The following is a 27,534-nucleotide window of genomic DNA, read 5'->3' on the forward strand; positions in this document are numbered from 1 at the left end:
AAAATGTATGTTGTCACCCTGTTTATTTAACTTATATGCAGAGTACATCATGAGAAACGCTGGGCTGGAAGAAGCACAAGCTGGAATCAAGATTGCTAGGAGAAATCCACCCTAGAGGAGATAAATCCTGGGTGTTCATTGGAAGGACTGATGTTGAAGCTGAAACTCCAATACTTTGGTCACCTGATGCGAAGAGTTGACTCATTGGAAAAGACCCTGATGCTGGGAGGGATTGAGGGCAGGAGAAGGCGACGACAGAGGATGAGATGGCTGGACGGCATCATCAACTCGATGGACACGAGTTTGAGTAAACTCCGGAGTTGGTGATGGATGGGGAGGCCTGGGGTGCTGCGATTCATGGGGTCGCAAAGAGTCGGACATGACTGAACTGAACTGAAGATAAAATTAACAAAATATTTCGTGAATTTGCACTGGCGCCCTTGGCGTTCTGGGAAAGACGTGTCTTCTTAATTCATGGCATGGATTCCTTGGCGGTCAGTTGCAGAACGCATCCCTACCAATGATGTTTAGCCCCGTTAAAGGCGGCGACTCACTGCTCTGGCATGGCTTGGGAGAGGTCATTCCCTGGCGCCTTATGAGGTGGACGAAGGCCTTTTCTCCTGGCAACTGGGAACTACAAGACCCAGAGTGCCCAGCGTCGAAGGCGACGCTGCTGAGGCAATGATGGCGCAGAAAAAAGCTATTTCCGCTGGGGAACAACCCTAAGGGGCGGGACTTCTGGCCTCCTCCTTAAGGCGGACATCTTAACTCCGCCGGTTCTGTTCTGTATGAGAGGGCTGTCAGGACCCGAGTGACGGGAACTGGAAGGTCCGAGAGGGGGTGCTGTCGTTGCTGCAAAGAGACGGGTCTGAACCTCGGCGACACCGCCTGGGGTCCGCCGCTCCCGGGTCTCCCCGCCTCTCCTAGCCCCGCCACCCCCAGAGTCCGATGGCGGCGGCCGCGGCGGCGCTGAGGGAGCAGCCTCAGGTAAATGCTCGTCCCCCGGGCCCTCACCGCCTTCATCCCATCATACCATGAAGCCCCGCGCGGCGGCTGCTCACGTGCGCGCAGCCCAGGCCCGGGGCTCCAGGATGGACAGGCGGTGCTGGGTGGGGCGCTGCGTCTGACAGACAGCGTGATGACGCAGGGGAGATGGGGACTGGCGGAGGGGCCGGTAGGTGCAGAGGCTTGGAGGTCGGACTGAGGCGGGAGGATTCCGGAAACCTAGCCTCAGCCTTCTGCTTACCGGAAAGAAGAATGTTAGCGCAGTCAGGCCCGGGGTAGTGCGTTATTGGGATGTAATCGCCAAGAGCTGTTTAAAGGAAAAACAGGGTGGAGAGGGTTGATGAGGACATTGAGGTCCTGGGAGGTTGAATCTTTGTTCAGGGCCCCACAGCTGGTAAGAGGCAGCACTGAGCTTTGAGCCCCAGAGGTTAATCCGCCAGCCTGAGGTAAGCTGGCTTCCATGGCCAGGCAGGAGTACAGACGGTGAACGGTGGAATCCCACATTGGACGCATTCCTTCCTCTTCACACAATTCTCACGGTTAAAGAAGTGCTTATGAACCTGAACAGGGAGGTAGGGAGTGTCCCGTTGCCTCACTCGTCCGCTCTCACTTCCATGTTTCCTGGAGTTGTTGTCGCCCCGAGATGTTTAATGGGCTTCCTTGGTGGCTCAGCGTAAAGAATCTACCTGCAATGTAGGAGATACAGGAGACGTGGGTTTGATCCCTGGGATGGGAAGATCCCCTGGAGGAGGGCATGGCAACCCACTCCAGTATCCTTGCCTGGAGAATCCCACGGACAGAGGATCCTGTTAGGCTTCAGTCCACGGGGTTTCAGAGAGTCAGGCACGACTAAAGAGACTTAGCACACACTCACACAGGAGATGCTTAATGTCCTTTATCTCCTCCTTGAGTCCGAGGTTCCTGAAAAACGCCGAGCCTACCGTCCTAAGTCCATGCTAGAGGTTATATAGAGAGGTGTTCCCATTTCTGGCAGTCATGGTAAACGTGTGTAAGGTCAACCTAACCCAAGATGTGCAAATGCCTAGAGTTAAAACTGACCTCAGGAATATTCAGGACCCACAGGTCTCCTCTCTTTTGGGTAGGAATAAATAGCAGGTGGGTTGGAGTCAGAAGAGGAACAACTGCCTGAGATGTCAATTTTTGTGTTCTAGAGGAAACTAGAAGTTTGGGTCGTGGGATGGAGGTGATGTGATTAAGGTTTCATTTGGCTTTAGAGTGGAAAACAAATTGTGGGCTTGAGAGAGGAAGAAGGACCATCATTGTGGAGGTTACTACCATAGTCCAGGTGAGGGTTAATGGAGCAGGGGCTTGCCTTGGGAAATGTGACTGTATTCTGGCTGCATGTTTTTATTTTTATTTTTTTGCCATCCCATGCAGCATGTGGGATCTTAGTTCCGCAGTCCGTGATCTTGCATGTTCCTCTTGTGCTGGAAGCACAGAGTGTTAATGACTGGATCACCAGGGAAGTCCCTGGCTGCATGTTTTTAGAGGAGGCAGCTAGATTTTGTAAAGTGGGTAGTGAGGGAATGAAACGCAGGTACCAGAGATGAGCCCTGGCTTTGCAGCTGTAGAGATGGAAGCTGCATCAGTGGAGATAGCAGGTTGGTAGTAGGTGTAATATTCATTGTTTATCTGGAGCTTTGTTTTAACCATGTTAAGAGTCAGATATTTTAGACACCAGTGAGTGGAGGCATCAAATGAACATCTGACATACAGGCTTGGAATTCTTGAGAGTGATTCAGGTTAGAGACGTCTAAAATGTAACTACAGGGTAGACCAAACTGAATGACCTGTGTCTCAACATTTGGAAGAGTCAAGCTTCAGGTTGTGCAAATCTTTTAGGGAGGAGGTATGGAAGAAGCTGGCAGAGGATTGGGTTTCTTGCTTGCTTCCATGTGTGATGGTGTCATTTACTTCATAAATGTAAGTAAATGGCCAGGAAGTTTTGCTGTATGAGACAGGATAGTCTGGCAGGCAGCCAAAGCTTCCAAGAGAAGAGTTAACATGAGGTGGATGTAGAAGCAAGGGATAATTCATCCATATGGCACTCAGGCCAGAACTGATACTTCTTTACCACTTTATCAGCTCACCAAGTTTTGTGATGCCTGGCGTGTTTCATTCAACCTAGTTATATGGCCACGAGCAATAAGGTCCCCTGTAAGAATCACTAGGCTTGGGGTAGGCAAGTAATGGGGCTGGAGTTTGAATGAGGGTAAGGGAACAGAGAAAGGTTGTCATTGCTGACTTACATCAAGGACCGCACAGAAGTACCATGGGAGTATGTGTATCTGAGATCCACACATGGTTTTGTTGTTTTAAATCTGAGACAAGGATCAGAGTCATGCAGTAAGGCCCTTATAGATGATTTCTGATGCTGCCTTTGGGAATTGTTGAGAGTTCTGTAGTCATATTGGGTTCTGTTTGATTTTGCCATTTGTATTGTGGATACTACCTGCCAAGTTGTAGTATAAGGCCTAAGTTCAATGTGATGTGCTTCTTTGACATTTGGTGAAACTTGGGTGCCTTCAAATGACCTGAGTGCAAGTTCCTCTCCTCACAGTGTTCCTGTGGATAACGTCTGTTAGCCTAACAACCATTTTTACAAAGGAAACCAGATACTTCTAGGTAGCACTAGCCCTCAGAGTTATTCAAATAAGGCAGTCACATCCTCTTTGGAGCATCCAAACTCCTTCATCCCACAAAGATTCCTTTACACAGATCCTGATTGTGCTGGTTTTTTTTTTTTTTTAGAACTACTCCCTGTGGGCCTTTGTGGTGAGTGGTGAGTTTATGTGATTAATAAGCTACTGTCAGTTGCATTTGTCCAATCTCAGGTGTCATGTGTTAGGTCACCATCATAGCCCTATGCTGGGGTTAGGAGAAAGTGACTTAAATACAGATAAGGTGTGGGAAGGGTAAGGAGATGTCTGTGGTGTGGGAGAGTGAGGTTTTGGTGGCCATGGTCATGTATGGTTATGGGATACAGAGACTGAGGATGTGCAACCCAAGGAGTGATGTGTGCTTGAAGAAGGAGCATGTCTGATGGTGCTAACATGTCCAGGGCCATGCCCATACCAGGGAAAATTGCTTGTCAGCAGGGGGTGGATCCCTCTATGCCAGGCCTATAGTTGAGATATATGTTCATCCACCTGCCTCTTGTTCCTGGTGGTTATACCTAGTGATCAGTGAGCCTGTGGGGAGACATCCACACCAAGGTGCCAGGGTGTGATTGCTTCTCTGAATTGGAAGGGCTGGGCGATAGATAGTCAAAGGGTAGATGTGTGGGGAAATGGACTGCAACTCTTCAGAGGTGTACTGTTTGTCGTTTCATCTGTCACCATCATGGCAGGTCAGTGTGAACTTTGAAGATGTAGCTGTGACCTTTTCCTGGGAGGAATGGGGTCTCCTTGATGAGTCTCAGAGATGCCTGTACCGTGATGTGATGCTGGAGAACTTGGCACTTATAACCTCCCTGGGTAAGAACCTTAAACCTTTTCCTCATGACCTGAGCTAGTCTCTGCACTTTCCTTTTTCCCAGAGACAAGCTTGTCCTTCTCATGTCAGGACCATGCTCACTGCTTTTTTTTTTTTTCCAGTACTCTAGGTTGGTGCTGTGGTTGGTTGGGCTGAGGTATTTGCACTGCCATCTGTTTTCCTTGAAGAGGTCCCACATCTGCTGCCCTGCAGCTTCCCCTGGAAGGATCCAGGGTCAGGAATCTTCCATTCAGCCTAATATATCCCACCATACTTGCTCACTTCTTACTGGGTGACATCCAGATGCAAGTTATCTGTGCTCCTCAGGTTCTACTTCTTTCTTCTCATAAACATTTCCTTGTAACTGCCTTTGCTGGGAATTAATTCTCTGGTGTAGACCATGCACATCTTGCAAGAACCTTTCCAAAGTTCTCTTAATAGTATTTAAATGTTTTCCTCTGGTTTATGATGTGATGGGTCAACTTCTCCTATGTGGTGTCGTTCCCCTTGTATTTGCATCATCCAGGTCCCATACACTTGTTCATTTTGGAAGTGGAGTGGGGAGCTCTTATTTGTCCACAAGCTGGATATGAATTTCAACTCAACCAAGTAGGCCCAAAGGGCTGCTGTACAGTATCACCCTGTGGGAGTGCATGATGCTAGTTCAAGTGATACCAGGAATTTGTTCTGTTTGACTTCAATTTTGATGGCTATTTCCAGGACCACACCTTATTTCTCCTTTTTTTTTTTTCTCCATTCTTAATAGTGCTGACTTAATTCTGCATTGTGGTTCCTCTACTTGTAGTCCAACCTGTGGCTAATCCTTATATCTCTGAATCTCTGTATCACCCATTTTCCTCCCTGCTTTATCTGTTCATTCTGTAACATTGGCCCATATATTTTCTATAATCAAACATATACCCATTCTTAAAATGTTCCTGACCAAAATCTACTTTTTTGCAGTTCTTTTTTCTTGGCCCTGGAAATGCTCATCTACATTGCAGTCATGTGTTACCAGCAGACACAGTCCTGCTGATGTTGTTTGTAACTAATTTATATATATATTTTTCCTTTTTTTTTTGTAATGGCTGCACTGGATCTTCATTGTGGCACATGGGCTTCTCTAGGTTGCAGCTAATGGGCTTGGTTGCCTGTGGCTTGTGGGATCTTAGTTGCCAAACTAGGGATCAAACCCATGTCCTCTGCATTGGAACACAGATTCTTTACCACTTGACCACCAGGGAAGTCTCTGTAACTGATTTTTTAACTGTCAACAATTAAGTAATTTTTCACCCTGCTTTTCCTCTCTATGGCACTTCACATGGTTATCTTTTTTCTCATGTGGTCTTCCCCCATCCTGTGGCCTTTATAGCCCAGTATTGCTCATGATATTGTCATCAAGAAGCCAACTCCCTGTTCTTGTAAATAATCACACAGACTTATTCATGAGTTTATCAGACACACACTGATGTGTGGGCTTCCCCCTGCCCCACTAAAGTCAACATGTGCTTCACCAACATTTCTTACTTTTAGGTTGTTGCCATGAAGTGGAGAACGAGAAGACTTCTTTTGAGCAAAATGTTTATTTTCAAAGAATGTCACAGATCAGGACTCCCAAGGCAGATCTATCCTCCAGAAAGGCCCACCCCTGTCAACTATGTGTCCAAATATTGATAGACTTTCTGTACTTGGATGAATGTCAAGGAATACATTCAAAGCAGAAATTACATAGGTCTGGGAAACAGTTGTATGTCAGCACAAACCTTCATCAGCATCAGAAGCAGTGCATCGGGGAGAAACTCTTCAGAAGAGATGTGGATAGAACTTCATTTGTGATGAACTGCAAACTCCATGTGTCAGGAAAGTCATTAGTTTTCAGGGTGGTTGAGAAGGACTTCTTGACCAGGTCTCAATTTCTCCAGCAATGGGCTACTAACACCTGGGAGAGGTCAAGCAGAACTGAGTGTGAGGCAGCCTTTCAGAGGGGAAAAACTTATCCTAACTGGGGAGAAGTTAGCAAGAAGTCACACCTCATTGTACACCAGAGAGTTCACACCAGGGAAAGGCCGTATAAATGCAGTGAATGTGGGAAGTCATTTAGCCGAAACTCTACGCTCCTTCAACATCAGAGAATCCACACTGGAGAAAGGCCTTATGAGTGCAGTGAATGTGGGAAAACTTTTAATCAACGTTCTGCTCTTCATCAGCATCAGAGACTTCACACTGGTTCAAGGCCTTATAAGTGCACTGATTGTGGGAAGTCCTTTGCCGATAATTCCATCTTCATTAAACACAGGAGAATTCACACTGGAGAAAGGCCTTATGAGTGCAGCAAATGTGGGAAAGCATTTTCCCAAAGTTCTTCACTCCTTCGACATCAGAGGGTTCACACTGGGGAAAGGCCTTATGAATGTGGAGAGTGTGGAAAATCATTTAGGCAAAAGCCCAACCTTATTCAACATTGGAGAATTCACACTAGAGAAAGACCCTTTAAATGTGAGAAATTATTTAGCAACAAGTCCCATCTCACTGAACACCAAAGAGTTCACACTAGAGAAAGGCCATATGAGTGTGGGGAATGTAAGAAATTCTTTAGCAAAAGGTCCCACCTTATTATACACCAGAGAGTTCACACCGGGGAAAGGCCGTATAAATGCAGTGAATGTGGGAAATCATTTAGCCAGAACTCTACGCTCCTTCAACATCAGAGAATCCACACTGGAGAAAGACCTTATGAGTGCAGTGAATGTGGGAAAACTTTTAATCAACGTTCTGCTCTTCATCAGCATCAGAGACTTCACACTGATTCAAGGCCTTATAAGTGCACTGATTGTGGGAAATCCTTTGATGATAATTCCACCTTCATTAAACACAGGAGAATTCACACTGGAGAAAGGCCTTATGAGTGCAGTGAATGTGGGAAAGCATTTTCCCAAAGTTCTTCACTCCTTCGACATTGGAGAGTTCATGCTGGAGAAAGGCCTTATGAATGTGGAGAGTGTGGAAAATCATTTAGGCAAAAGCCCAACCTTATTCAACATTGGAGAATTCACACTAGAGAAAAACCTTTTAAATGTGAGAAATTATTTAGCAACAAGTCCCATCTCACTGAACACCAAAGAGTTCACACTAGAGAAAGGCCATATGAGTGTGGGGAATGTAAGAAATTCTTTAGCAAGAGGTCCCACCTCATTATACACCAGAGAGTTCACACTGGGGAAAGGCCATATAAATGCAGTGAATGTAGGAAATCATTTAGCCAAAACTCTACGCTCCTTCAACATCAGAGAATCCACACTGGAGAAAGACCTTATGAGTGCAGTGAATGTGGGAAAACTTTTAATCAGTGTTCTGTTCTTCATCCGCATCAGCGACTTCACACTGGCTCAAGGCCTTATAAGTGCACTGTTTGTGGGAAATCCTTTGCTGATAATTCCACCTTCATTAAACACAGGAGAATTCACACTGGAGAAAGGTCTTATGAATGCAGCAAATGTGGGAAAGCATTTTCCCAAAGTTCTTCACTCCTTCGACATCACAGAGTTCATTGGAGAAAAATCTTACAAGTAAAGAAAATTTGAGAAGCTGGTTAGCCCAAGCTGTTTTTCAACATCAGAGAACTCACACTGGATCAAAGCCATGTGTGAGTGCCATGAATGTTGGAAGTACTTTGCAAAAAGCTTCAGATTCATTAAACACTTGAGTGTTCATACTGCAGAAAGGCATTATATTGTAGGAAATGTTTGAATTCCTTGACCTACAACTCTAGTCTCATAGAACACCATAATGTTCACACTGGATAATAGCCTTGTGGATGTGACTAATGTGGGAAAATTTTTTTTTTAATCTGAAACTCTAGCCTCATTACATACTGGAGAGTTCACAGACTTCCCTGTTATTTCGTTGAATACCACAAAGTTCAGAAACAAGAGTTGTACAGGGATGAATTATTGGTCAGTATAACACTGGCGAGATCCCTTATGAGGGTGTTGACCTCATACATGCAATAAACCACTTATATTCCAGGTTTATGGGAGCTTCAGTGCATTTCTTAACCTGCCCAGAACCCTTACCAGATTTATGTCATTGCCAGTTCCATAGCAAAAGTCATTTCACCACTGTTGTATGGCAGGTGTTCATGATGTACATTTTTTAACCACCCTGAGTCCAGGGAAGAACACTTTGATGTTGTCCCATTTATGGGAGCCTTTGTAATAACTCTGAGCACTCATTCCTTTCTAATTCTTTTGATGGGTTACATCTCTGAGTTGACCTATTTTTGTCCTAGGCTACTCTGCTGGTGACTTGCAAACTGGGCCTACTTTTCTCAGTGTCTATTGTGACTCCTGTGATGAGATTTTCCTCCCCTTCATGCCTCAAGCCCAGGAATAGCCTGCATCCCATTGTACTGGTTTGTGTGAAAAATGAAGACCTTACTCTTTTTTTTAACAGCTCAGCTTTTTATTGAATATGTTACTAAAGAGGTTTAGTCAAAAAGGCCAAAGCCCATGTCATCATCAGATTCTTCTTTCTTTGCTTTTACTTTCTTCTCTTCAGCTGGGGCAGCAGTGGTGGATGGGGCAAGACCTCCTGCTGGTGCAGGTCCACCAGCCCCCACATTGCAGATGAGGCTTCTGATGTTGACATTGGCCAAAGCCTTTGCAAACAAGCCTGGCCAGAAAGGCTCCACATTTACACAGGCTGCTTTAATGAGGGCATTGATTTTATCCTCCATGACCATGCAGAATGAGGGCAGAGTAGATGCAGGTGAGCTCTGAGGTGGAGGCCATGGTGAGGGCGAGTGCTAGGTGGGGGCTGCCAGGCACAGTGCTAGTCACCGGATGAAGTGAGGGCCTCATCCCCAAATGGCAGCTTCCTCAGAAGAACCGAGCACCTTAACAGCAGAGGAGGAAAAAGCAAGACCTTACTCTTTAAGTCCCTTCAATCTTGGGATTTTATTCACTGTGGTGACTTGAAAGCAACTGGGTTCTAGCAGCAATCAGGGTTGAAAAGCTTTTTTGTGGAATTGCAGACTCTGTGCCTCAGAGAGAACAGTACGCTGTGAGTGTACCTCTCTCTAGTTTTGTCCTAGGTGCCATTGCTGCCCAGGGCCTCCAGGAAAATCCCCTCCAGGGGCTTGTGGTTCTTTTTTGCAGCCTGGATGCATTGGTATTTTGTTGGTTCAGATGTCAGTCTTTAGATGGGCAGTTGTGATAGCTTTGCTGCTTCCTAAATCAAGGAAATTTTCTTGTTCACGGGGGTCATGGATTATGTCCAGTCAGTAAGAGAAGTCTGTTCCCTAGGTCCTGCAGTGAAGCCATGTATCCTCATGTCTAGAATCCCAGACAGTGGCAGCATAGATTATACAGTCATACAGGCAGGGGGAATCACCTGTTAAAGGAACACTGAATCTGTAGGCAGGGGAAAAGACTGCCACAAGTTTGTGGAAATGTGCCTGTACTGAAGGGGCCTCTGCAGTATCCCAGTTACTAGCTGTGAAGGATGAGCCAGTGCGGAAATTGTCATGGCCTCCAGAACTATGCATCTTGTGTAGGGAGGCTGTTGTGAGATGAAAAAATTATCAATGGTTTTGTAGTATCTATGTGATTTCACTTCAGATGTGTTGCTGTGCAGGAAAATGAGGATAGTGAGGATGTGCTGTCCCCACTGTAGCCCACCGTGCATTCCTATTGAATTTTGGGGGGATTTCCTAGCAATTCAGTAGTTAGGGCTTGGCACTTTCACTGTTGAGGGCTTGGGTTCAGTCTCTGGTACAAGCTGCAACCAAAAAAAATTATTAAAAAATTCTTTGGGGAAGTTTCTGTTTTTTTCCTAACAAAAAAGATGGTGAAACAGCAAAAACTTATGTTGGAATTTTATTCATTTTTCAGTGATGTGACCTCTCTGCTATAAAAATAATTGTTCTTTAATGTGGGAGTATTTCATAAACACTTTGTGTACTGTACACAATGCAGTAGCCACATACAGCATATACTTTTAAAGTTTAGTCATTAATATTCTTGCTCACTTAAAAAATTTTTTTATTATAGTATGTGCCAGTCTATGCTGTACAGCACAGTGACTCAGTTATATGCATATATACATTCTTTTTTTTTTTAAATATTCTTTTCCACTATGGTTTATCATAGAGTATTCAATATAGTTCCATGACCTTGTTTCTTGATTAGTTCTTAAATCTAGATACTCAACATTTTTAAGCCATGATTTGTAGCTCTGAATAAATAGGCTTTGAGTGTTCTCATTTGGTTGGCCGTCTTTATTTCCACAAGTCTAAGTAAGTGTAGTCAAAATTCTATGTTATGAATTGATTTGAAATAGTTTTTGACTATGTGATTATACAAGTATTCACTTTATACAGCATTTAGTTTGTTGTATTTCATCTTCCACTTTAGGTTATTGACATTTTAGCAACAAATGGATCTAAGATGATGCCTTAACTAACATCTTTCAAGGAGGCATTGTTAGTCAAAATTGCATTTGGAAGCCTCATCACACCATGCATGGAAAGTGGTCCATTGGTTAATCAGAATTTTCTTTTGCTTGTGAGTAAATAATACTGTAGGGTCCACTTAGGGGCACTTGGCTATAGATAATTTATGAATAAGTTAAAGCTTTCTCACTGGTGAAACCACCTGAATCCCACCCCCTTTGTGTTACTTGTATCCCACTTTTCCTTTCTTTTCCTCTTCTCTGATAAGCTGGTTGAAGTAGCTCAGTGTCCTTTGTGTGTGTGTGTGCTGAACCATGTGGCTAGCTAGATCTTAGTTCCTTGACCAGGGGTCAAACCTGTGCCCCCTGCAGTGGAAGCAAGTCTTAATCACTGGACCACCAGAGAGATGTCACTCAGTGTCCCCTGAATTTGCAATTTCCACATGGAGGAAACCCTCCATGTACATTCAGCATAGTTGTGTTCAGATCTCTGGCATTGTCAAAGACTTCCTAAATCCCAGGTTGGAAAAGTTTATTAGAACATTCATTTCTCTTCTGTGTGCACACAGTCCAGGCATCTTGTGACTGAGACAAGAAAAACAACATTGGTCGAAAAATCTTAGACCTTTCCTGAAAAGGGTTTAATATTAATAAATCTTGAGACTTTAAAGGTTAAAAATAATACAAACCCTCCTTTAAAAAAAGTTTTTAAAAAGGACACTAGAAAATGTAAGAAATTATACTAAGCTAGTAAAGGAAAGATAAATATTAGGCTTATAATGGTTTGGATGGAGTCAGCATGTTACATTGCTAAACATGATGTTGCTCAAAGTTGTTTTCTCAAAGAAAAGTTTAAAAGGTATAATTTTTAATAATGTTTTCCCCTTATAGGTTACCAGGAGGGAAGAAACAGGAGACTCTCAGAGCTTTAACATAATTTGAAGTGTCTTTAAGCATTTGATTTGTGTATATAGATATTTATAAATTATAGTTTTGAAAGTTTCTACAGTAGCCCTACCAGGATGACTTTTTGAACAAATAACACTTCATAATTTTAATTTTAAAACAGAAACTACATTTTCTACCATGGAAAAAATACTATCACATTATTGTAGTTTATAGAAGACTAAAATTCAGTATCTAAAGATTTGAAATTTATGAATATACTCCTCTGGGTTTATGGGTCAGCTAACTTGTTAATATTTCCACAAATAATTGTATCTGCTCAGTTCAGCGTCTTAATGAGAAGTGCCCTTCATTCTCTTTCCACCCTTTATCTCAGCTTCCTGAATGCTCACACCCCTTCACATACTTGTGCTTCATATGTACTTTTCTCTCTCTGGAATATTCTTCCCAACACTCTACACTTAGTAAATCACCAAAAAATATTATTGCAAACATTTAAAAAATAGCTTCAGAGAATTTTCCCAGAGACTTGAGGTAAAATTCACTGGAGCAGTGGTATGGCTGTTTCTCCTTGTCCTGAGCTATGTAAGGGGTGTAAGGACAATGCTTTCCTCCCAGAGGAAATAAATGAGCCATAGTTGATCAGACGTTTTACACCTAGTTTGTGCTTATGATGAGTGGATTCTGTCATTATTCCTGTTTTCTTGCCAGAAAAAAATCCCATTGACAGAGGAGCCTGGCTTAGTGACTAAACAGCAGCAACAATAGAACCTTACATCTGGAGCTTCCCTGGTGGCTTAGTGGTAAAGGATCCTAATGTGATGCAAGAGACTTGGGTTGAGAAGACCCCTTGGAGAAGGAAATGGCAACCCATTCCGCTATTCTTGCCTGGGAAACCCCAGGGACAGAGGAACCTGGTGGGCTACATTCCATGAAGTATCAAAAGAGTCGGACATGACTTTCTGACCTAACTTAGATCTTGAGGCACAAAGACATTACGCAGTAGTTGCGGACTGTGAGCTCAGTGGTTGTGCACAGGTTTAGTTTCACTGGAGGCACGTGGGGTCTCCCCAGACCAGGGCTCGAACCTGTGTCTCCTCTGAAGAGTTTATACATTAAAATACATGCTATCTGGGATTCAGTTCACTTCAGTCGCTCAGTCGTGTCCAACTCTTTGCAACCCCATGAACCGCAGCACGCCAGGCCTCCTCGTCCATCACCAACTCCTGGAGTTTACCCAGACTCATGTCCATTGAGTCAGTGATGCCGTCCAACCATCTCATCTTCTGTCATCCCCTTCTCCTCCCGCCTTCAGTCTTCCCCAGCATCAGGGTCTTTTCAAACGAGTCAGCTGTTCACATCAGGTGGCCAAAGTACTGGAGCTTCAGCATCAGTCCTTCCAATGAATATTCAAGACTGATCTTCTTTAGGATGGACTGCTTGCATCTCCTTGCTGTCCAGGGGACTCTCAAGAGTCTTTTCCAACACCACAGTTCAAAAGCATACATTCTTCAGTGCTCAGCTTTCTTTATAGTCCAACTCTCACACCCATACATGACTACTGCAAAAACCATAGCCTTGACTAGATGGACCTTTGTTGGCAAAGTAATGTCTCTACTTTTTAGTATGCTGTCTAGGTTGGTCATAACTTTTCTTCCAAAGAGTAAAGTGTCTTTTAATTTCATGGCTGTAGTCATCATCTGCAGTGATTTTGGAGCCCTCCAAAATAAAGTCTGCCTCTGTTTCCACTGTTTCGCCATCTACTTGCCATGAAGTGATGGAACCGATGCCATGATCTTAGTTTTCTGAATGTTGAGCTTTAAGCCAACTTTTTCCACTGTCCTCTTTCATCAAGAGGCTCTTTAGTTCTTCTTCACTTTCTGCCATCAGGGTGGTGTCATCTGCATATCTGATGTTATTGGTATTTCTCCCAGCAACTATAAAGGCAGGATTTCTGTTGTCTTGGGAATCCTTGTCAGAGACCTATCTTTGTATTCCTTCCTCAAGGTGGCGCAGCATCCTTTTCCTTATCTACACTTTTGTGTACTTGTCTATATCAAACAGATGTACAGTGCACTATTGTTTATTAGCTTCAGTTTCCAGTGTCTCCATTCTGTGTCTAAGTGACTCGGCTTAGGTCATTTGGGTTTTTTGTTTGGTTGGACGTGCTGTGAGATTTGTGGGACCTTAGTTCCCTCATCAGGGATTGAATCACGCCTCCTGCCGTGGAAGGGAGGAATATTAATCACTGGACCGCCTGGGAAGTTCGGGGATGCATTTGGATTGATGGATTTGAGAGCATCTGGAAAGGTACTCTTAGCCTCTAGGAACACGCTGAGCTTCGAAGAATTTGAAAAACTGTCTCCAAACACTTGGGTGATCAGTTACAGATAGTAATCCTCAAACATCTGAATGCATTCTCTTTAAGAAGCAACGCCCCACCTCAGTCTCTGGAGTTCGGTTGTTATTTTAGCAAACCTCACAGTGTAGCTTCGCCTTTTCTGCTGCACGTCAGGGATAACTCAGACGACCTTGACTGTGGATCTGCGGGAAATACATTACCCAGGCGGCTGTGCGATGGGCGGCTGCGACGATCAGCCAATTGAGACGAAGAGAAGCCGCACTTTCTTGTGAAGCAGTGATGTCTGGGCGGGACTTCCGGTGGCGACGCTGTGAGCGTTATTTTGAATGTGCTGGAGTTTTTTCGTAATTCAAGCGCTTCGGTTACTCGTGCTGGGAAGCGGGGATGAGCCTGAGAAGGTAGCAGCTGCAGAGAGGCGGGCGTGAGGCCCGGTGACGCCGCCCGGGGCGCGCCGCGCCAGGGCTGGGAGAGGCCCGGCCGGGCGGGTGCTGCAGCCGCCGGCGGTCCCTCCGCGCAGTCCGATGGCGGCGGCACTAAGGGGCCCGCCTCAGGTAAACGCCGGTGCCCGTGGGCCCTCACCGCCCTCGCCCCAGCGGACGCCAAAGCCCCGAGCGTGGGGGGCGTCGGGGGCGTCGCGGGCGCCTGTTCACGTGCCCGCAGCCCAGTCCCCGGGATCCAGCCGGTGCGGCCGACTTGGGTGGGGCTCTGTGTCTGCGAATGCGCGCGGGAGAGGGCGACGGGCGGCGGGACCTGCAGGCGCAGAGATTTGGGGGTGGTACTGGTCAGGGACTTAGGTGTAGCAATTCTCCACCCTCCTAGCAGTTCCTGCTAGGAGCAAGTTGCAGCTGGGCCAGTCAAGGTTGCGGTGTTGCTGCGAGGAAGGCTGGCCATTTATGGAAACTTCCCGGCAGCCCAGTGGTTCAGATTCCGCCTCTCATGGCCGAGGGCCCCGGTTCAATCCCTGGTTGGGGAACTGAGATCTCACAAGTCCCACCGTGCGGCCAGAAAAAAGAAAGGACCATTTATTTCATAGGTAATAGAGGGTTTCAATCCCAAGCGGGCAGTGATCGCATGCAGACCAAAATAGGCTCCCTCTGACCGCAGAGAAGAAAAAGTAGCAGAGGGAGGAAGGAGGCAGGAAGCACAGAGGTATTAATTGTAATCGCCCAGGTGTGTATTGATGGACCAGAGCGACACCTTGGATGTGTGAAAAGTGATTAAATTCTGGATCAATTTTTTGAGAAGGTGTTATCGAAATCGCAAGCCCTTGTGCCCCCCACACAGTCAGGCCCATCAATACTAAAACAGGGTTTGGAACAGAGGTTTATTACAGATTTGTACAAGGAGATGGGTGGCTCATGCCCTATGAGCCCCCAAATTACTGAAAGCTTTCAGCAAGGCCCTTTAAAAGCAAAAGGTGAGGTATGGGCGTAGTAAGTTGTTGTAGATTTCTCATGTCAGATCCTTTGTTCTTGGGATCAGCTCATGGTCAGGTAAGGATGTTCCTGTAAGTCTCTACCAGATGAATGTTATTCTTTGTCCTGACAAGAAAGGGCAAAGTCCCAAGGCACAACTTTCACCCCCCAGTGTCCCAGTCCTAGCTAAGAGGAGGCAGATTGCAGTTGGCAGCTCCTTCAAGGCCAGGTCCCCAGACTTGCCCAGCTGTCATTCCTGAGGGAGCCAGGCACCCAACCCAACTGGGCTTCAGTCTCAGTTCAGTTCAGTTGCTCAGTCGTGTCTGATTCTTTGCGACCCCATGGATTGCAGCACGCCGGGCTTCTCTGTTCATCACCAACTCCCAGAGCTTACTCAAATTCATGTCCATTGAGTCGGTGATGCCATCCAGGCATCTCCTCCTCTGTTTTCCCCTTTTCCTCCTGCCTTCAGTCTTTCCAGCATCAGGGTCTTTTCCAATGAGTCAGTCTTTCGCATCAGGTGGCCAAAGTATTGGAGTTTCAGCTTCAGTATCAGTCCTTCCAACGAATATTCAGGACTGATTTCCTTTAGGATTGACTGGTTTGATCTTCTTGCTATCTAAGGGACTCTCGAGTCTTCTCCCAACACCACAGTTCAAAAGCATCAATTCTTCAGCACTCAGCTTTCTTTATCATCCAACTCAGACTCCTCAGGCTGCCCAAAAGTGGGAAACCAGTTCTCACAGACTGCAAACCATGCAAACAGCCACTGCTGTTACATCGCAGAAACAGGGATGGGAGAGAGGCTCACTACTGCCTCAAGGCCTGGGCCATGGCTAGTAGAGGGCCTTATAAGGGCCCTGAAGCCCTGCAGGACATAATCCCCAGCCTGTTTCCTGGACTCTTCAGGTGACCCGCTGGCCTAAGCCTGGTTGCGCTGGAGGGTCTCCAGGAGAAGGCCTGAATCCGCCTCTTAGCTTATTCTCCACCTGATGATCACCACACCACTGACCCTTGACTGAATCACTTCCCTAATGGTCACTCATTGACAGTTGGTTGCTTGTGGGGAGGGTCCTCTGAGGCACTGACCAATGGCTGAGCAAGACTGTTGCCTAGTTACAGGGTGCGGAGTAATGAGGCACAGCCATGGCTGCCTGCTAAGGGCTGTTTTCATCCTGCTCTGTTACAAAGGGACATATAAAATTGTGGGTGTTGTTGGTGACAAGAGAAAAGCAATTGTAAGTGATGACCCTTGGGATTTTGGCCCTAGTAGACAAAAGGATGGAAGACCCATCAACTGGATGGGGACCTTAGCATCAGGTTAATTTTCCTTGGAAATATGAGTTTGTTTTGGCTCTCTGAAGAGTCTGAAATGCTTCAGAGAAGACTGAGTGTAGGCAACATGGGCATTTGACTAGGCAGGTCTGGAAAACTGGGGAACGTGCTCAGGAATGGAAACTTGCAGAAGTGACGACCATTGTGTGGACACGGGCGGAGCTGTGGATCACATGTAGGCGGGGAATGCAGGTGATGGTGGCCATGATTATTAGTGGGTCAGAGAGACGAGGGTGTGTGCTGAGGAGTAGTTCTTTTGCTCAGGGTTTGTGCGGCATTGCAAACCCAAGTGAAGTAGCGAAGTAGCAGTGGGACCCATGTAAGAGTGGTCAACTTGGCAGGCGGCCAAGGCTTCAATGGAGTCTGAGATATGACTGAGGAAACCCAGGAGTAATTGAGACAAGAAGGCAGTAAGGCTGGGGCTGCTTCTCCTTTAGTGCTATGTGACTTCTCCAGAATGTTGCAATGAACTTTGGCAGGATCTGGGATGTTCTAGTCTTGCTAGTGGATAAGGTCTGGGGCAGATGTCATTTGTGAGTCACTATGACTGGAGGGGAGATTTTTAGGGCTGGGTTTTTTTTACAAAGGTTGAGTGGAGAGAGGAGCGTTGTGGCTGTTGAAGGGGCAAAGCTGGCAGTAAAGAAGTTGAAGAGAGTTATGGGAATGTGAAAATCATGTGTGGTTTTAGGGTGGTGAATATTGAAGGAAGGACTGGCAGCGGGTGGCAAGATCTTCTAAGCAGCATGTTGCTTAGTCTGGTGTCAGATCCATCAGAGGACTGGGGTTGTAGTGAATCTTCTTTTAATTTCTAAAGCAATCTCTGGATGCCAAGCTCCAGGTGTGCATGTATGTTCAGGAAGAATTCTGTGGTGTGGTGCAGGGAGATGTCAGTGCTATGGAAGAGTCTGAAATTGTGAGAGAAGTGCCACCTACAGAATGATGTGCCCATTGAGAGGAAGTGTGAACTGATGGCCTCAGGTTCCTGATGTTGAGTATTTACAGGTGAAGCATGAGCTTATCTTTGGCTGTGTGTGGATTCCCACAATTTGGGAGACTCTAGGGGAATTGCTTGACTGGAGGGACAGGACATTGCACGCCAAGCCCAGAGTTTAGATGGCATCTGTGTGCACAAAATTCTGGAGAAGCCTTGTAGTACCGCTGCCCGGACCCCGCCCAGTTACTGCTGAGGGCTGAACACAGTGAGTAAAGCGGGTGGTGAAGAGAGAGAAGGCATCAGTGGCACCAGTGGAGGATGGGAATGGCATAGGTGTTTGGAGAGATGTGTTGTGGATTCTTAGAGAATGTTCAAGGTTTCATTTGTCCCCTTCACCACAGGGTAGTGTGACCTTTCCAGATGTTGCTGTGTACTTCTCCTGGGAGGAATGGAGGCTCCTTGATGAGGCTCAGAGATGCCTGTATCTGGATGTGATGCTGGAGAACTATGCACTTATATCCTCACTGGGTAAGACCTTCAGCCTCCCTACTGACCTGGGCTGGCCTCTGTATCCTGCCTCACGCCCCAGAAGGCGCTTTGTCCTCACATGTAGGCACTGCTTGCTTCCCCAGTGTTCTGGGTAGTTGTGGTAATTAGGGCTGGGGTGTTTGCGCTCCCCTTTGTTCTCCCCTACAGCCCTAATACCTGCTATACTGAACTGTCACAGGGAAGGATTTGTGGTTCATAGTCTTGCAATAAGGCCTTTGGGTGCAGCTTGCTCGCCCTTTCCCTTAATGGGTCAGTGTGTCCAGACCCATGCAGTTTCTGTGGCCCCTGCTTTAGCTGACAGTTCTGGTTCTGCTTGTTTATGGAACTGCAGCCATTGTCACGGGGACTACTGACCTGAGCACTGGCTGCTATTGATCTCTCTCCTATATAGTTCTTTTACGATGCTTAGACCTCTTATTTCCGTTTCATCCTGTCGTCCCAACTTTATTGAGGTATAACTGATAAAATTGTATGTACTTAATATACATAATGTGATGATTTGATATATATATGTGTTATGAAACAATTATCACCATGAAATTTATTAACACACCTATCACCAGACATAACTTTTTTTCTTTTGTGTGTGTGGGAATACTTAGGATTTGTTAGCAAATTTCCAGTATACAATACAATATTAATGACTATAGTCACTATTCTGCACTTTTGGTTCTTAGAACTTACTCATAACTGGAAGTGTTTTTGACCATCTCCCTGTTTTTCTAGCTCTCAATATTTGGCATTCTACTTTATGCCTCTCTAAGTTTGACTTTTTTAAAGATTCTGTATTTAATACACTATTTGTTCATCGCTCTGTGGCTTATTTCATTTAGCATAGTGTCCTCTAGGCTCCTGATTTTTAAAGTGGCAGTTTTTCCTTTTCTTGTCCAAATATTCCTGCACACATAATCGTGGGAAAGTTGGTGCATGTTTGTGTGTATACCGTATTTTCTTTATCACTTCATCCAGTAATGAACACTTTAGAATGTTTCTGTATCTTGGCTCTTTTGAATAATGCTGCAATGAATATGCACGTGAACCTGTTTCATGAAGATACTGGTTTTGTTCCTTGGGATATATACCCAGAAGTGGGTGTGTTTGATCATATGGTAGTTCTACTTTCAATATTTTGATGAATATTTGTGGTATTTTCCATTACTATGTTAATTTACATTCTTTGCAACCATGTGCAATGGTCCCCTTTTCTGTGTATCCTTGCTAGCATGTTATCCCTCATTTAAAAAAAAAAAAAAATTTTTGGCTGCACTGAGTTTTTGTTGCTGTGTGTGAGGTTTCTCTAGTTGAGGTCAGTGGGGGCTACTCTAGTTGTGATGCATGGGCTTCTTTTTTTTTTTTAATTTTATTTATTTATTTTAATTGGAGGCTAATTACTTTACAATATTGTAGTGGGTTTTGCCATACATTGATATGAAGCAGCTATGGGTATACATGTGTTCCCCATCCTGAACCCCTCTCCTTTCTCCCTCCCCATCCCATCCCTCTGGGTCATCCCAGTGCACCAGCCCTGAGCACCCTGTCTCATGTATCAAACCTGGACTGGTGATCTGTTTCATATGGTAATATACATGTTTCAGTGCTGTTCTCTCAAATCATCCCACTCTCGCCTTCTCCCACAGAGTCCAAGAGTCTCTTCTTTACATCTGTGTCTCTTTTGCTGTCTTGCATATAGGGTCATCGTTACCATCTCTCTAAATTCCATATATATATACATTAATATACTGTATTTGGTGTTTTTCATTCTGACTGACTTCACTCTGTATAATAGGCTCCAGTTTCATCCACCTCATTAGAACTGATTCAAAGATGCATGGGCTTCTTATTGCAGTGGCTTCTTCTGTTGTGGAGCACAGGCTCTAGGGCAAGTGGGCTTCACTAGTTGTGGCGCATGGGCTCAGTTGCCCTGCAGCATATGGACTCTTTCTGCACCAGGGATCAAACTTGTATCCCTTGCATTGGCAGTTGGATTCTGTACTACTGGACCACCCTGGGAGGTCGGGGGGGCCTTTTTTATTTTTTTAAAGATTCATTCATTTTTGGCTGTGCTGAGTCTTCATTGCTACATTTGGGCTTTCTCTAGTTGCAGCAAGCAAGTCACCTTAGTTGCTTGACCAGGGATTGAACCTGGGTCATTGCAGTGAAAGCACTTGAGTCCTAACCATCAGATCTCTAGGGAATTCCCCTAGCTTTTTTTTTTTTTTTTTTTTTGAGTTTTTTTGTTTATTTTATAATAATCCTTTGGCTATTTGCTAAGTTTTGTGGTTTTATATATAAATTGTCAGATTTTTTGTTCTATTTCTGTGAAAAATGTCCTTGGGATTTCTATTGAGATTGCATTCAATCTGTAGGTTGCTTTAGGCAGTATGGACATTTTAATAATGTTAATTCATCCAGTCAGTGAACATGTAGTATCTTTCCATTTGTATCTTTTTCAGTCTTTCAACAATGTCTTAGAGTTTTTCATGTATAGGTCTTCATCTTTCTTGGTTAAATATTCCTAGGTATTTTTTTGTTGTTGGAATTGTAAATGGGATTGTTTTAATTTTTTTGCTAGCTCACTATTCAGGTTTAGAAATTGAATTGTTTTTTGTATGTTGATTTTGTACCCTGCAACTTTGTTGGTTATTTCTAATAGATTATTGGTGGAGTCGTTCAAGTTTTCTATGTGTAAAACCATGATATCTGCAAATAGTGAAAGTTTTACTTCTGCCTTTCCATTTTGGATGCCTTTTTTCCCCCTTGCCTGACTGTTCTTTGCTAGGACTTTCGATGTTACATCAAATAAGGGTGGAGATAGTGGACATCCTTTTCTTGTTCCTGATTTTAGAGAGATAGGTTTTGACATTTCACCATTGAGCTTGATGTCAGCTGAAGGATTTGCCATCTATGACTTTTATTATGTTGAGGTATGTTCCTTCTTTACCGACTTAATTCAGAGTTTTTATCATAAATGGATGTTTAATCTTGTCAAAGGCATTTTCTGTATCTATTGAAATGATCATATGGTTTTAATCCTTCATTTTGTTTATGTGGTATATCACATTGATTGATTTGTAGATGTTGAACTATTCTTGCATCTCTGGACTAATCATGATGTATGATTCTTTTAATGTGGTGTTGTATTTGGTTTACTAGTATTTTGTTGAGAATTTTTGCATCTGTGTTTATCAGAGATGCTGTCCTATAATTTTCTCTGTGTTGTCTTCATTTTGCTTTGGTGTCTGGTGATGTTGCCATTGTAAAATGAGCTAGGAAGCATTCCTTTCTCCAATATTTTGGAAGAGTTTGAAAAGGGTAGGTATTTAATCTTTCTTGAATTTTTGGTAGAAGTCACCTGTGAAGCCAAGATTTTTATTTTCCTGTATATGCATACAGTAAGCAGTTATTGCTCTAAGTTTCCCTCTTTGAACTACTAAGGTATTTTTTAATTTCTTTTGAGATCCATTATTTTTCCATGATTCTGTTGTTTAATTTCCACATGTTTGTGAATTTTCCCAGTTTCCTCCTTGTTACTGATTTCTTGCTTCAATCCATTGTGGTCAGCAAAGATAGTTTATTTTATTTCAATCTCCTTAAATTTGTTAGACCTGGTTTTATAACCTATAACATATGATCTGCTCTGGGCAGTGTTCTGTATGCAGTTGAGGAGAATGTGTATTCTGCTGCAGTTGGACGTTATGTTTTGTATGTGTCCATTTGATCTAAAGTATATGTTTAAGTCCAAAGTTTTCTTACTGAATTTCTGTCTGGATGATCAACCTATAGTTGAAGGGAGAATATTGAAGTCTCTAGCTCTTTTTTTTTTTTCCCTAATTGTATTTATTTATTTGGCTGTGTCAGGTCTTAGTTGCAATACACAGGATCTTCTTTGTTTCATCATTTGGAATCTTTTGTTGAGGCACACGGACTCCCTAGTTGTGGCGCATGGGCTTCAGTATTTACAGCACGCAGGCCCTCTGTTGTGGTGAGCTGCTCTGGAACTCACGGGCTCAGAAGTTGTAGCATGCCAGCTCAGTTGCTCTGCAGCATGTGAGATCTTAATTACCTTACTAGGGATCGAACCCCTGTCCCCTGCATGGCAAGGTGAATTCTTAACCACCAGACCACTAGGAAAGTTCTATGGAATCCTTTGTTATTGGGTTGTTTCTGCTTTCAGATTGGTTAATATTTGATGCAGACATCTTCATGCTACAATGTTCAATGCATATACGCTAGCCATTGTTATAGTCCCTTGATTAACTTTTCTATCATTATATCATGAACTTCTTTGTCTTTTGTGGCAGTTTTTCACTTAATGTTTGTTTTGTCTGAAACTATACAGTACTTTTTTTTTCTTTTTTTTTTAGCTATACAGTACTTATGCTGACTTTCAGTTTTCCATTTGCATGGAGTATCTTTATGATGCCTTCATTTTGAGCTCTGTGTGTCCTTAGTAGTGATGTGAGTCTCTTTTTGACAATATAAGATTCGGTCTTATTCTTTTATTAATTTGATTGCTGTTTTTGTTTTAAGATTTTGATGTGGACCATTTTTAAAGTCTATTGAATTTGTTACAGTATTGTTTCTGGTTTGGTTTTTTGACAGAGGCATGTGGGATATTAGCTTCCCAGCCAGGGATTGAACCCACTCTCCCTGTATTAGAAGGTGAAGTTTTAACCACTGGATCTCCAGGGAAATTGTGGTCACTGTTTATTGTTTTCTCACTGTTTTGTTGATGCAGATGCAAATTTGTGATGAGCTGGACCCTTCCCTGTAGTCAGTATGTACTTGACCTGCATTTCTTTCTGTTCAGGTTGCTGCTGTGGAACAGAGAATGCAGAGGCACCTTCTGAACAGATCACTTCTCTAGGAGTGTCACAGGCTAGGACCACGAAGGCAGCTTTGTCTACCCAAAAGACGCACCCATGTGAGATCTGTGGTCCAGTCTTGAGAAATGTTTTCCACTTGGCTGAGCACCATGAAACACAACACGTCCAGAAACTATTGAGGTGTGGAGCATGTGTGAAACAATTTTATTTTAGTACAAACTTTCAGCAGCACCTGAAGCAGCACATGGGAGAGAAAACCCTCAGAAGCAGTGTGGACAAGGCCTTGTTTGTGAAGAGCTGCAGATTCCTTGTGTCACAGAAGCCATTTACCTGCAGGGATTTTGAAAAGGACTTCCTGACCATCATGGTTCATCTGCAGCAGCAGGCTGTGAAGAAGCCAAACACGGTCACCCAGCGCGAGTCAACCTTACATGGCAGGAAAAATCATCACACATGGGAAGAATGCAAGAAAGCCCTTAGTCCCCCACGTACACTTGTTCAGGACCAGGGTGTCCGCACTGGAAGACCTTGTTTTGTGTGCAGTGAATGTGGGAAAGCATTCAGGTACAAATCCTCATTTGTTGTGCACCAGAGAGTCCACGCTGGAGAATGGATCCATGTTTGTGGTGAATCTGGAAAATCCTTTAGGCAAAGCTCAACCCTGTGTCAACATCAAAGCATTCATACTGGGGCAATGCAGTACAAGTGCAGCAAATGTGGGAAATTCTTAAGCCACAAATCTGTCCTCATTTCTCCCCACACGTGGCACAGTGGAGAAAATAGTTACGTGTGTGGTGAATGTTCAAAATCTTTTACCTCTAGCTCAGCCCTCACTTACCATCAGAGATCTCACACAGGAGAAAGGCCTTATGAGTGCAGTGACTGTGAGAAGTCTTTTGTCTCTAGGCCTGCCCTCAGGTATCATCAGAGATCTCACACAGGAGAACGGCCTTATGCGTGCAGTCAATGTGGGAAAACTTTTACCACTAGCTCTAACCTCCATTATCATCAAAGAGTTCACACTGGAGAAAGGCCTTATGAATGTAGTGAATGTGGGAAATCTTTTAACAATAGGTGGGTTCTCATTCAACATCAGAGAGTTCACACAGGAGAAAGGCCTTATGAGTGTACTGAGTGTGGGAAATTGTTTAAATATGGATCCCAACTGAATCAACACCAGAAAGCTCACACTGGTGAAAAGCCTTTTAAGTGCACTGAATGTGGGAAGTCTTTTAACAATAGGTGGACACTCATTCAACACTGGAGAGTTCACACCGGAGAAAGGCCTTTTGAGTGCAGTGAATGTGGGAAGTCCTTTAATCGAAGAAATAACCTCATCTTACACCAGAGAATTCACACAGGAGAAAGGCCTTACGTGTGCAATGAATGTGGGAAGTCTTTTACCTTCAGCTCCAGCCTTCGTTATCATCAGAGAGCTCACACTGGAGAAAGACCTTATGAGTGCAGTGAATGTGGGAAGTCTTTTATTTCTAGGTCTGACCTCCATTATCATCAAAGAGTTCATTCTGGAGAAAGACCTTATGAGTGTAGTGAATGTGGGAAGTCCTTTATCCAAAGAAATAACCTCATAATACACCAGAGAGTTCACACAGGAGAAAGGCCTTATGAGTGCAGTGAATGTGGGAAATCTTTTACTTGTAGTTCCACTCTCCATTATCATCAGAGAGTTCACACTGGAGAAAGGCCTTACGTGTGCAGTGAATGCGGGAAATCTTTTATTACCACATCCAAACTGCGTTGTCATCAGAAAGGTCATGTTGGAGAAAGGCCTTAAGAGTGCACTGAATGTGGGAAGTCTTTTATAGGAAAAATCTAGCCCCTTTCAACATCAGAGTTCACACAAAGGCATAGATATGCAGGAAATGTGGTTTCAGCATGCAGTTTAAGGGCACTGGAGGAAACTTTCTGAGGAGCCGTCTGTCTGAATTGACTTTCATCCATCTGCACATGCATAGTGGGAGAATCCCTGGTTATGTGTGAAGCATGTGTGACTATGTTGCACTCTCCAACCTATCCAGGGTTCTTCCCAGATTATGTCACTGCCATCTCTGTGGTCAAGGCCATTACCTACCACCTAGCAGGTCCGCATAGTGTGCTCAGGGAAATTTAACTCTGTCCTCCCATGTATTGGCCAAATCAGGAGTTACCTGAGCCCTAGGGGGTCTTTCTGTCCTCTCTGATGATGTTGGGCATAGACCTAACCCAATATTGATCCATAGAACATCATTTGAGTTTGCTGGTGGCACTCCAACAAAGATGACAGTTTTAAGGGACATGTTGGTGTCATGTGATACTTGTGATGAGTGTGTCCAGCTTGCAAATCATGGACTCCAGAGCTCAGCTACACATTGCTTTGAACAGTAACAAAGGCCTTACCCTTGAAGTCTTCATTAATCTTGACAGTTCTGTTCCTGTGTAGGGTAGTTTAGAAACTAGTACAGATTTCTAATCTACAGGCAGGAAGGAGGGGAGAAATTTTTATAGGTCTTATGTGCTGTACCTGAGGAGGGGCAGCATCATGGCAGAAAATAACTTGGTGATTTTGACCAAATTTGTGTTACTGCCCAGAGCCTCCTAGGAAAGACTGCAGGACTTTCTCTTCATTTGAAGCCTGTATGCTATATTTCTTATGAGTCTCAGATGACTCCTAAGGAAGGGGAGTGGTTCTGAGAAACACATCATTTTTTTCTCTTACTTGGAGTAAAGATCACAGGTATTTCCACCACTGTTGACGGAATGTCTTCCCCAGGTCTGCAAAGATCCACATTCCTTGATAGCCACAATCCACTGGTTGTCACTGGTTGTAAGAGAACTGTGATAGATACAGAACGGTTATAAGGGGAACCATAATAAGTATGGAAACTCTAGTATATAGTGTAGGAGACTGCAGCCAATTAGATGAAATGTACCTCTTCTAAAAATGTAGCTAGAGGGAATTCCCTGGTGGTCCCATGGTTAGGACTTAAACGCTTTCACTGCCAAGGGTCCTGGTTCAATCCCTGGTTGGGGAACTAAAATCCCATAAGCCTCAAAGTGTGGCCAAAATAAAACAAAGTGTAGCCAGCAATGTTTCTGTGACTCTGCAGGATCACAGATCATGCAAATCTCAGGACTTGTGGGCACGCCTATCTTGTGTAGCTGAGGATGTTGTCAGGGAAATTAGTCAGGCTTTGCGGATCACTGTAGCCTCAGTGATGTTCACCTCCAGGCCCTTACTACACAGGGAGGAAAAAAGGGAAGAGGTTTCGTATTCTGAGGATGTGGCTCTTGGCCTGTGCAGCACTTTTCCTGATGGATAGAAATGTTCATTGCTCCCTGTATTTGCTGCTACTGAGACAAGACTAACCTTCCAGAGGGCATAAGGAGAGAGATGCTGGAGTCAACACAAGGTTTCTCAGCCTATTTTCCATAAAGAGTGGGACATGGGTTTTGTTTGTTTTTTTTCTTGAGCCAATTTTTAAAGCTTTATAAAGATAAAATTTATATGTATAATCAGCAGCTTATAACTGAAATATACAGTTTTACAAATTTTGACATATGTACAGACCTCTGAAAACATCATCCTACTCTTGATAATGACCAGATCTGTCATGGTGTGTTTACCTCATGTCTTTTTATAATCTCTTCTTGATTTCCCACCTCTCCAGGTAACCATTTATTTACTTTCCTTTACAATAGATAACCTTTGCATTTTCTTATATTTATATGATGGGAATAAGCTATTCTTTTTTTTCCTGGTTTTCTTTGTTTTGTAATTACTTTGAGATATGAGTATCTCTTTTTTTTCTGAGTAATATTCTTATCTTTGGATATGCCACTGTTGACTTACTTATCCATCTCTTTATGGTTCTTTAGGTTATTTCTAGATTGTGACTATTGGAAGTAAACCTGTTACAAACAGTTGTGTTAGTTTACATGGGTGTGTGTTTCTTTGATCTTGTGTCAATAACTTAAACTGGGATGTCTGAGTCACAGGATAGATCTAAAATGATTGTACTTTTTTTTGGCATATTAACTAGCAGTGTGTTAGAGAGTTCGGCTTCTTCTACATCCCTGCTAATGCTTGATATGATTTATAGCAGCCCTTTTTAAAACTGAATAGTACTATCTTGAGGCTTCCCCAGTGGCCCAGTGGTAAAGAATCCACCTGCAATTTGGGAGACACGAGTTTGATCCCTGGTTGGGAGGATCCCCTGGAGGAGGAAATGGCAACTCATGCCAGTATTCTTGCCTAGA

At 43.9% G+C, this 27,534-nt stretch overlaps 1 protein-coding gene and 1 pseudogene across 4 annotated transcripts; one reads left to right on the forward strand and one right to left on the reverse strand.

The window, feature by feature from the left end:
• The first annotated feature begins 112 nt into the window (after positions 1 to 112).
• Positions 113 to 27,534, forward strand: LOC136161839 (zinc finger protein 418-like). 4 transcript variants are annotated; one of them, XM_065926958.1, is made up of 4 exons: positions 113 to 987; positions 3,778 to 3,801; positions 4,376 to 4,502; positions 23,262 to 27,534. In XM_065926958.1, exons 1-4 carry the CDS (start codon positions 949 to 951, stop codon positions 25,070 to 25,072), a joined length of 2,001 nt encoding a protein of 666 aa, XP_065783030.1. In that variant the 5' UTR covers positions 113 to 948; the 3' UTR covers positions 25,073 to 27,534. The 4 variants fall into 4 exon arrangements, with proteins under 4 accessions (XP_065783030.1, XP_065783028.1, XP_065783029.1 ...); XM_065926956.1 differs by lacking the exons at positions 3,778 to 3,801; positions 23,262 to 27,534 and adding an exon at positions 6,034 to 8,823; XM_065926957.1 differs by lacking the exons at positions 3,778 to 3,801; positions 23,262 to 27,534 and adding an exon at positions 6,034 to 8,823 and having other exon boundaries at positions 4,381 to 4,502.
• Positions 8,892 to 9,533, reverse strand: LOC136161841 (large ribosomal subunit protein P1 pseudogene; annotated as a pseudogene).

This window comes from Muntiacus reevesi, chromosome 2 (assembly GCF_963930625.1).
Source record: "Muntiacus reevesi chromosome 2, mMunRee1.1, whole genome shotgun sequence".
NCBI classification, from domain to species: Eukaryota; Metazoa; Chordata; class Mammalia; order Artiodactyla; family Cervidae; genus Muntiacus; species Muntiacus reevesi.

Excerpts from the sequence above, each read along its gene's own strand:
- LOC136161839 (XM_065926956.1), top strand. The coding sequence starts at position 949 with ATGGCGGCGGCCGCGGCGGCGCTGAGGGAGCAGCCTCAG. Across the intron at positions 988-4,375 it reads CGCTGAGGGAGCAGCCTCAG|GTCAGTGTGAACTTTGAAGA; the intron begins GTAAATGCTCGT and ends CCATCATGGCAG. Across the intron at positions 4,503-6,033 it reads GGCACTTATAACCTCCCTGG|GTTGTTGCCATGAAGTGGAG; the intron begins GTAAGAACCTTA and ends TCTTACTTTTAG.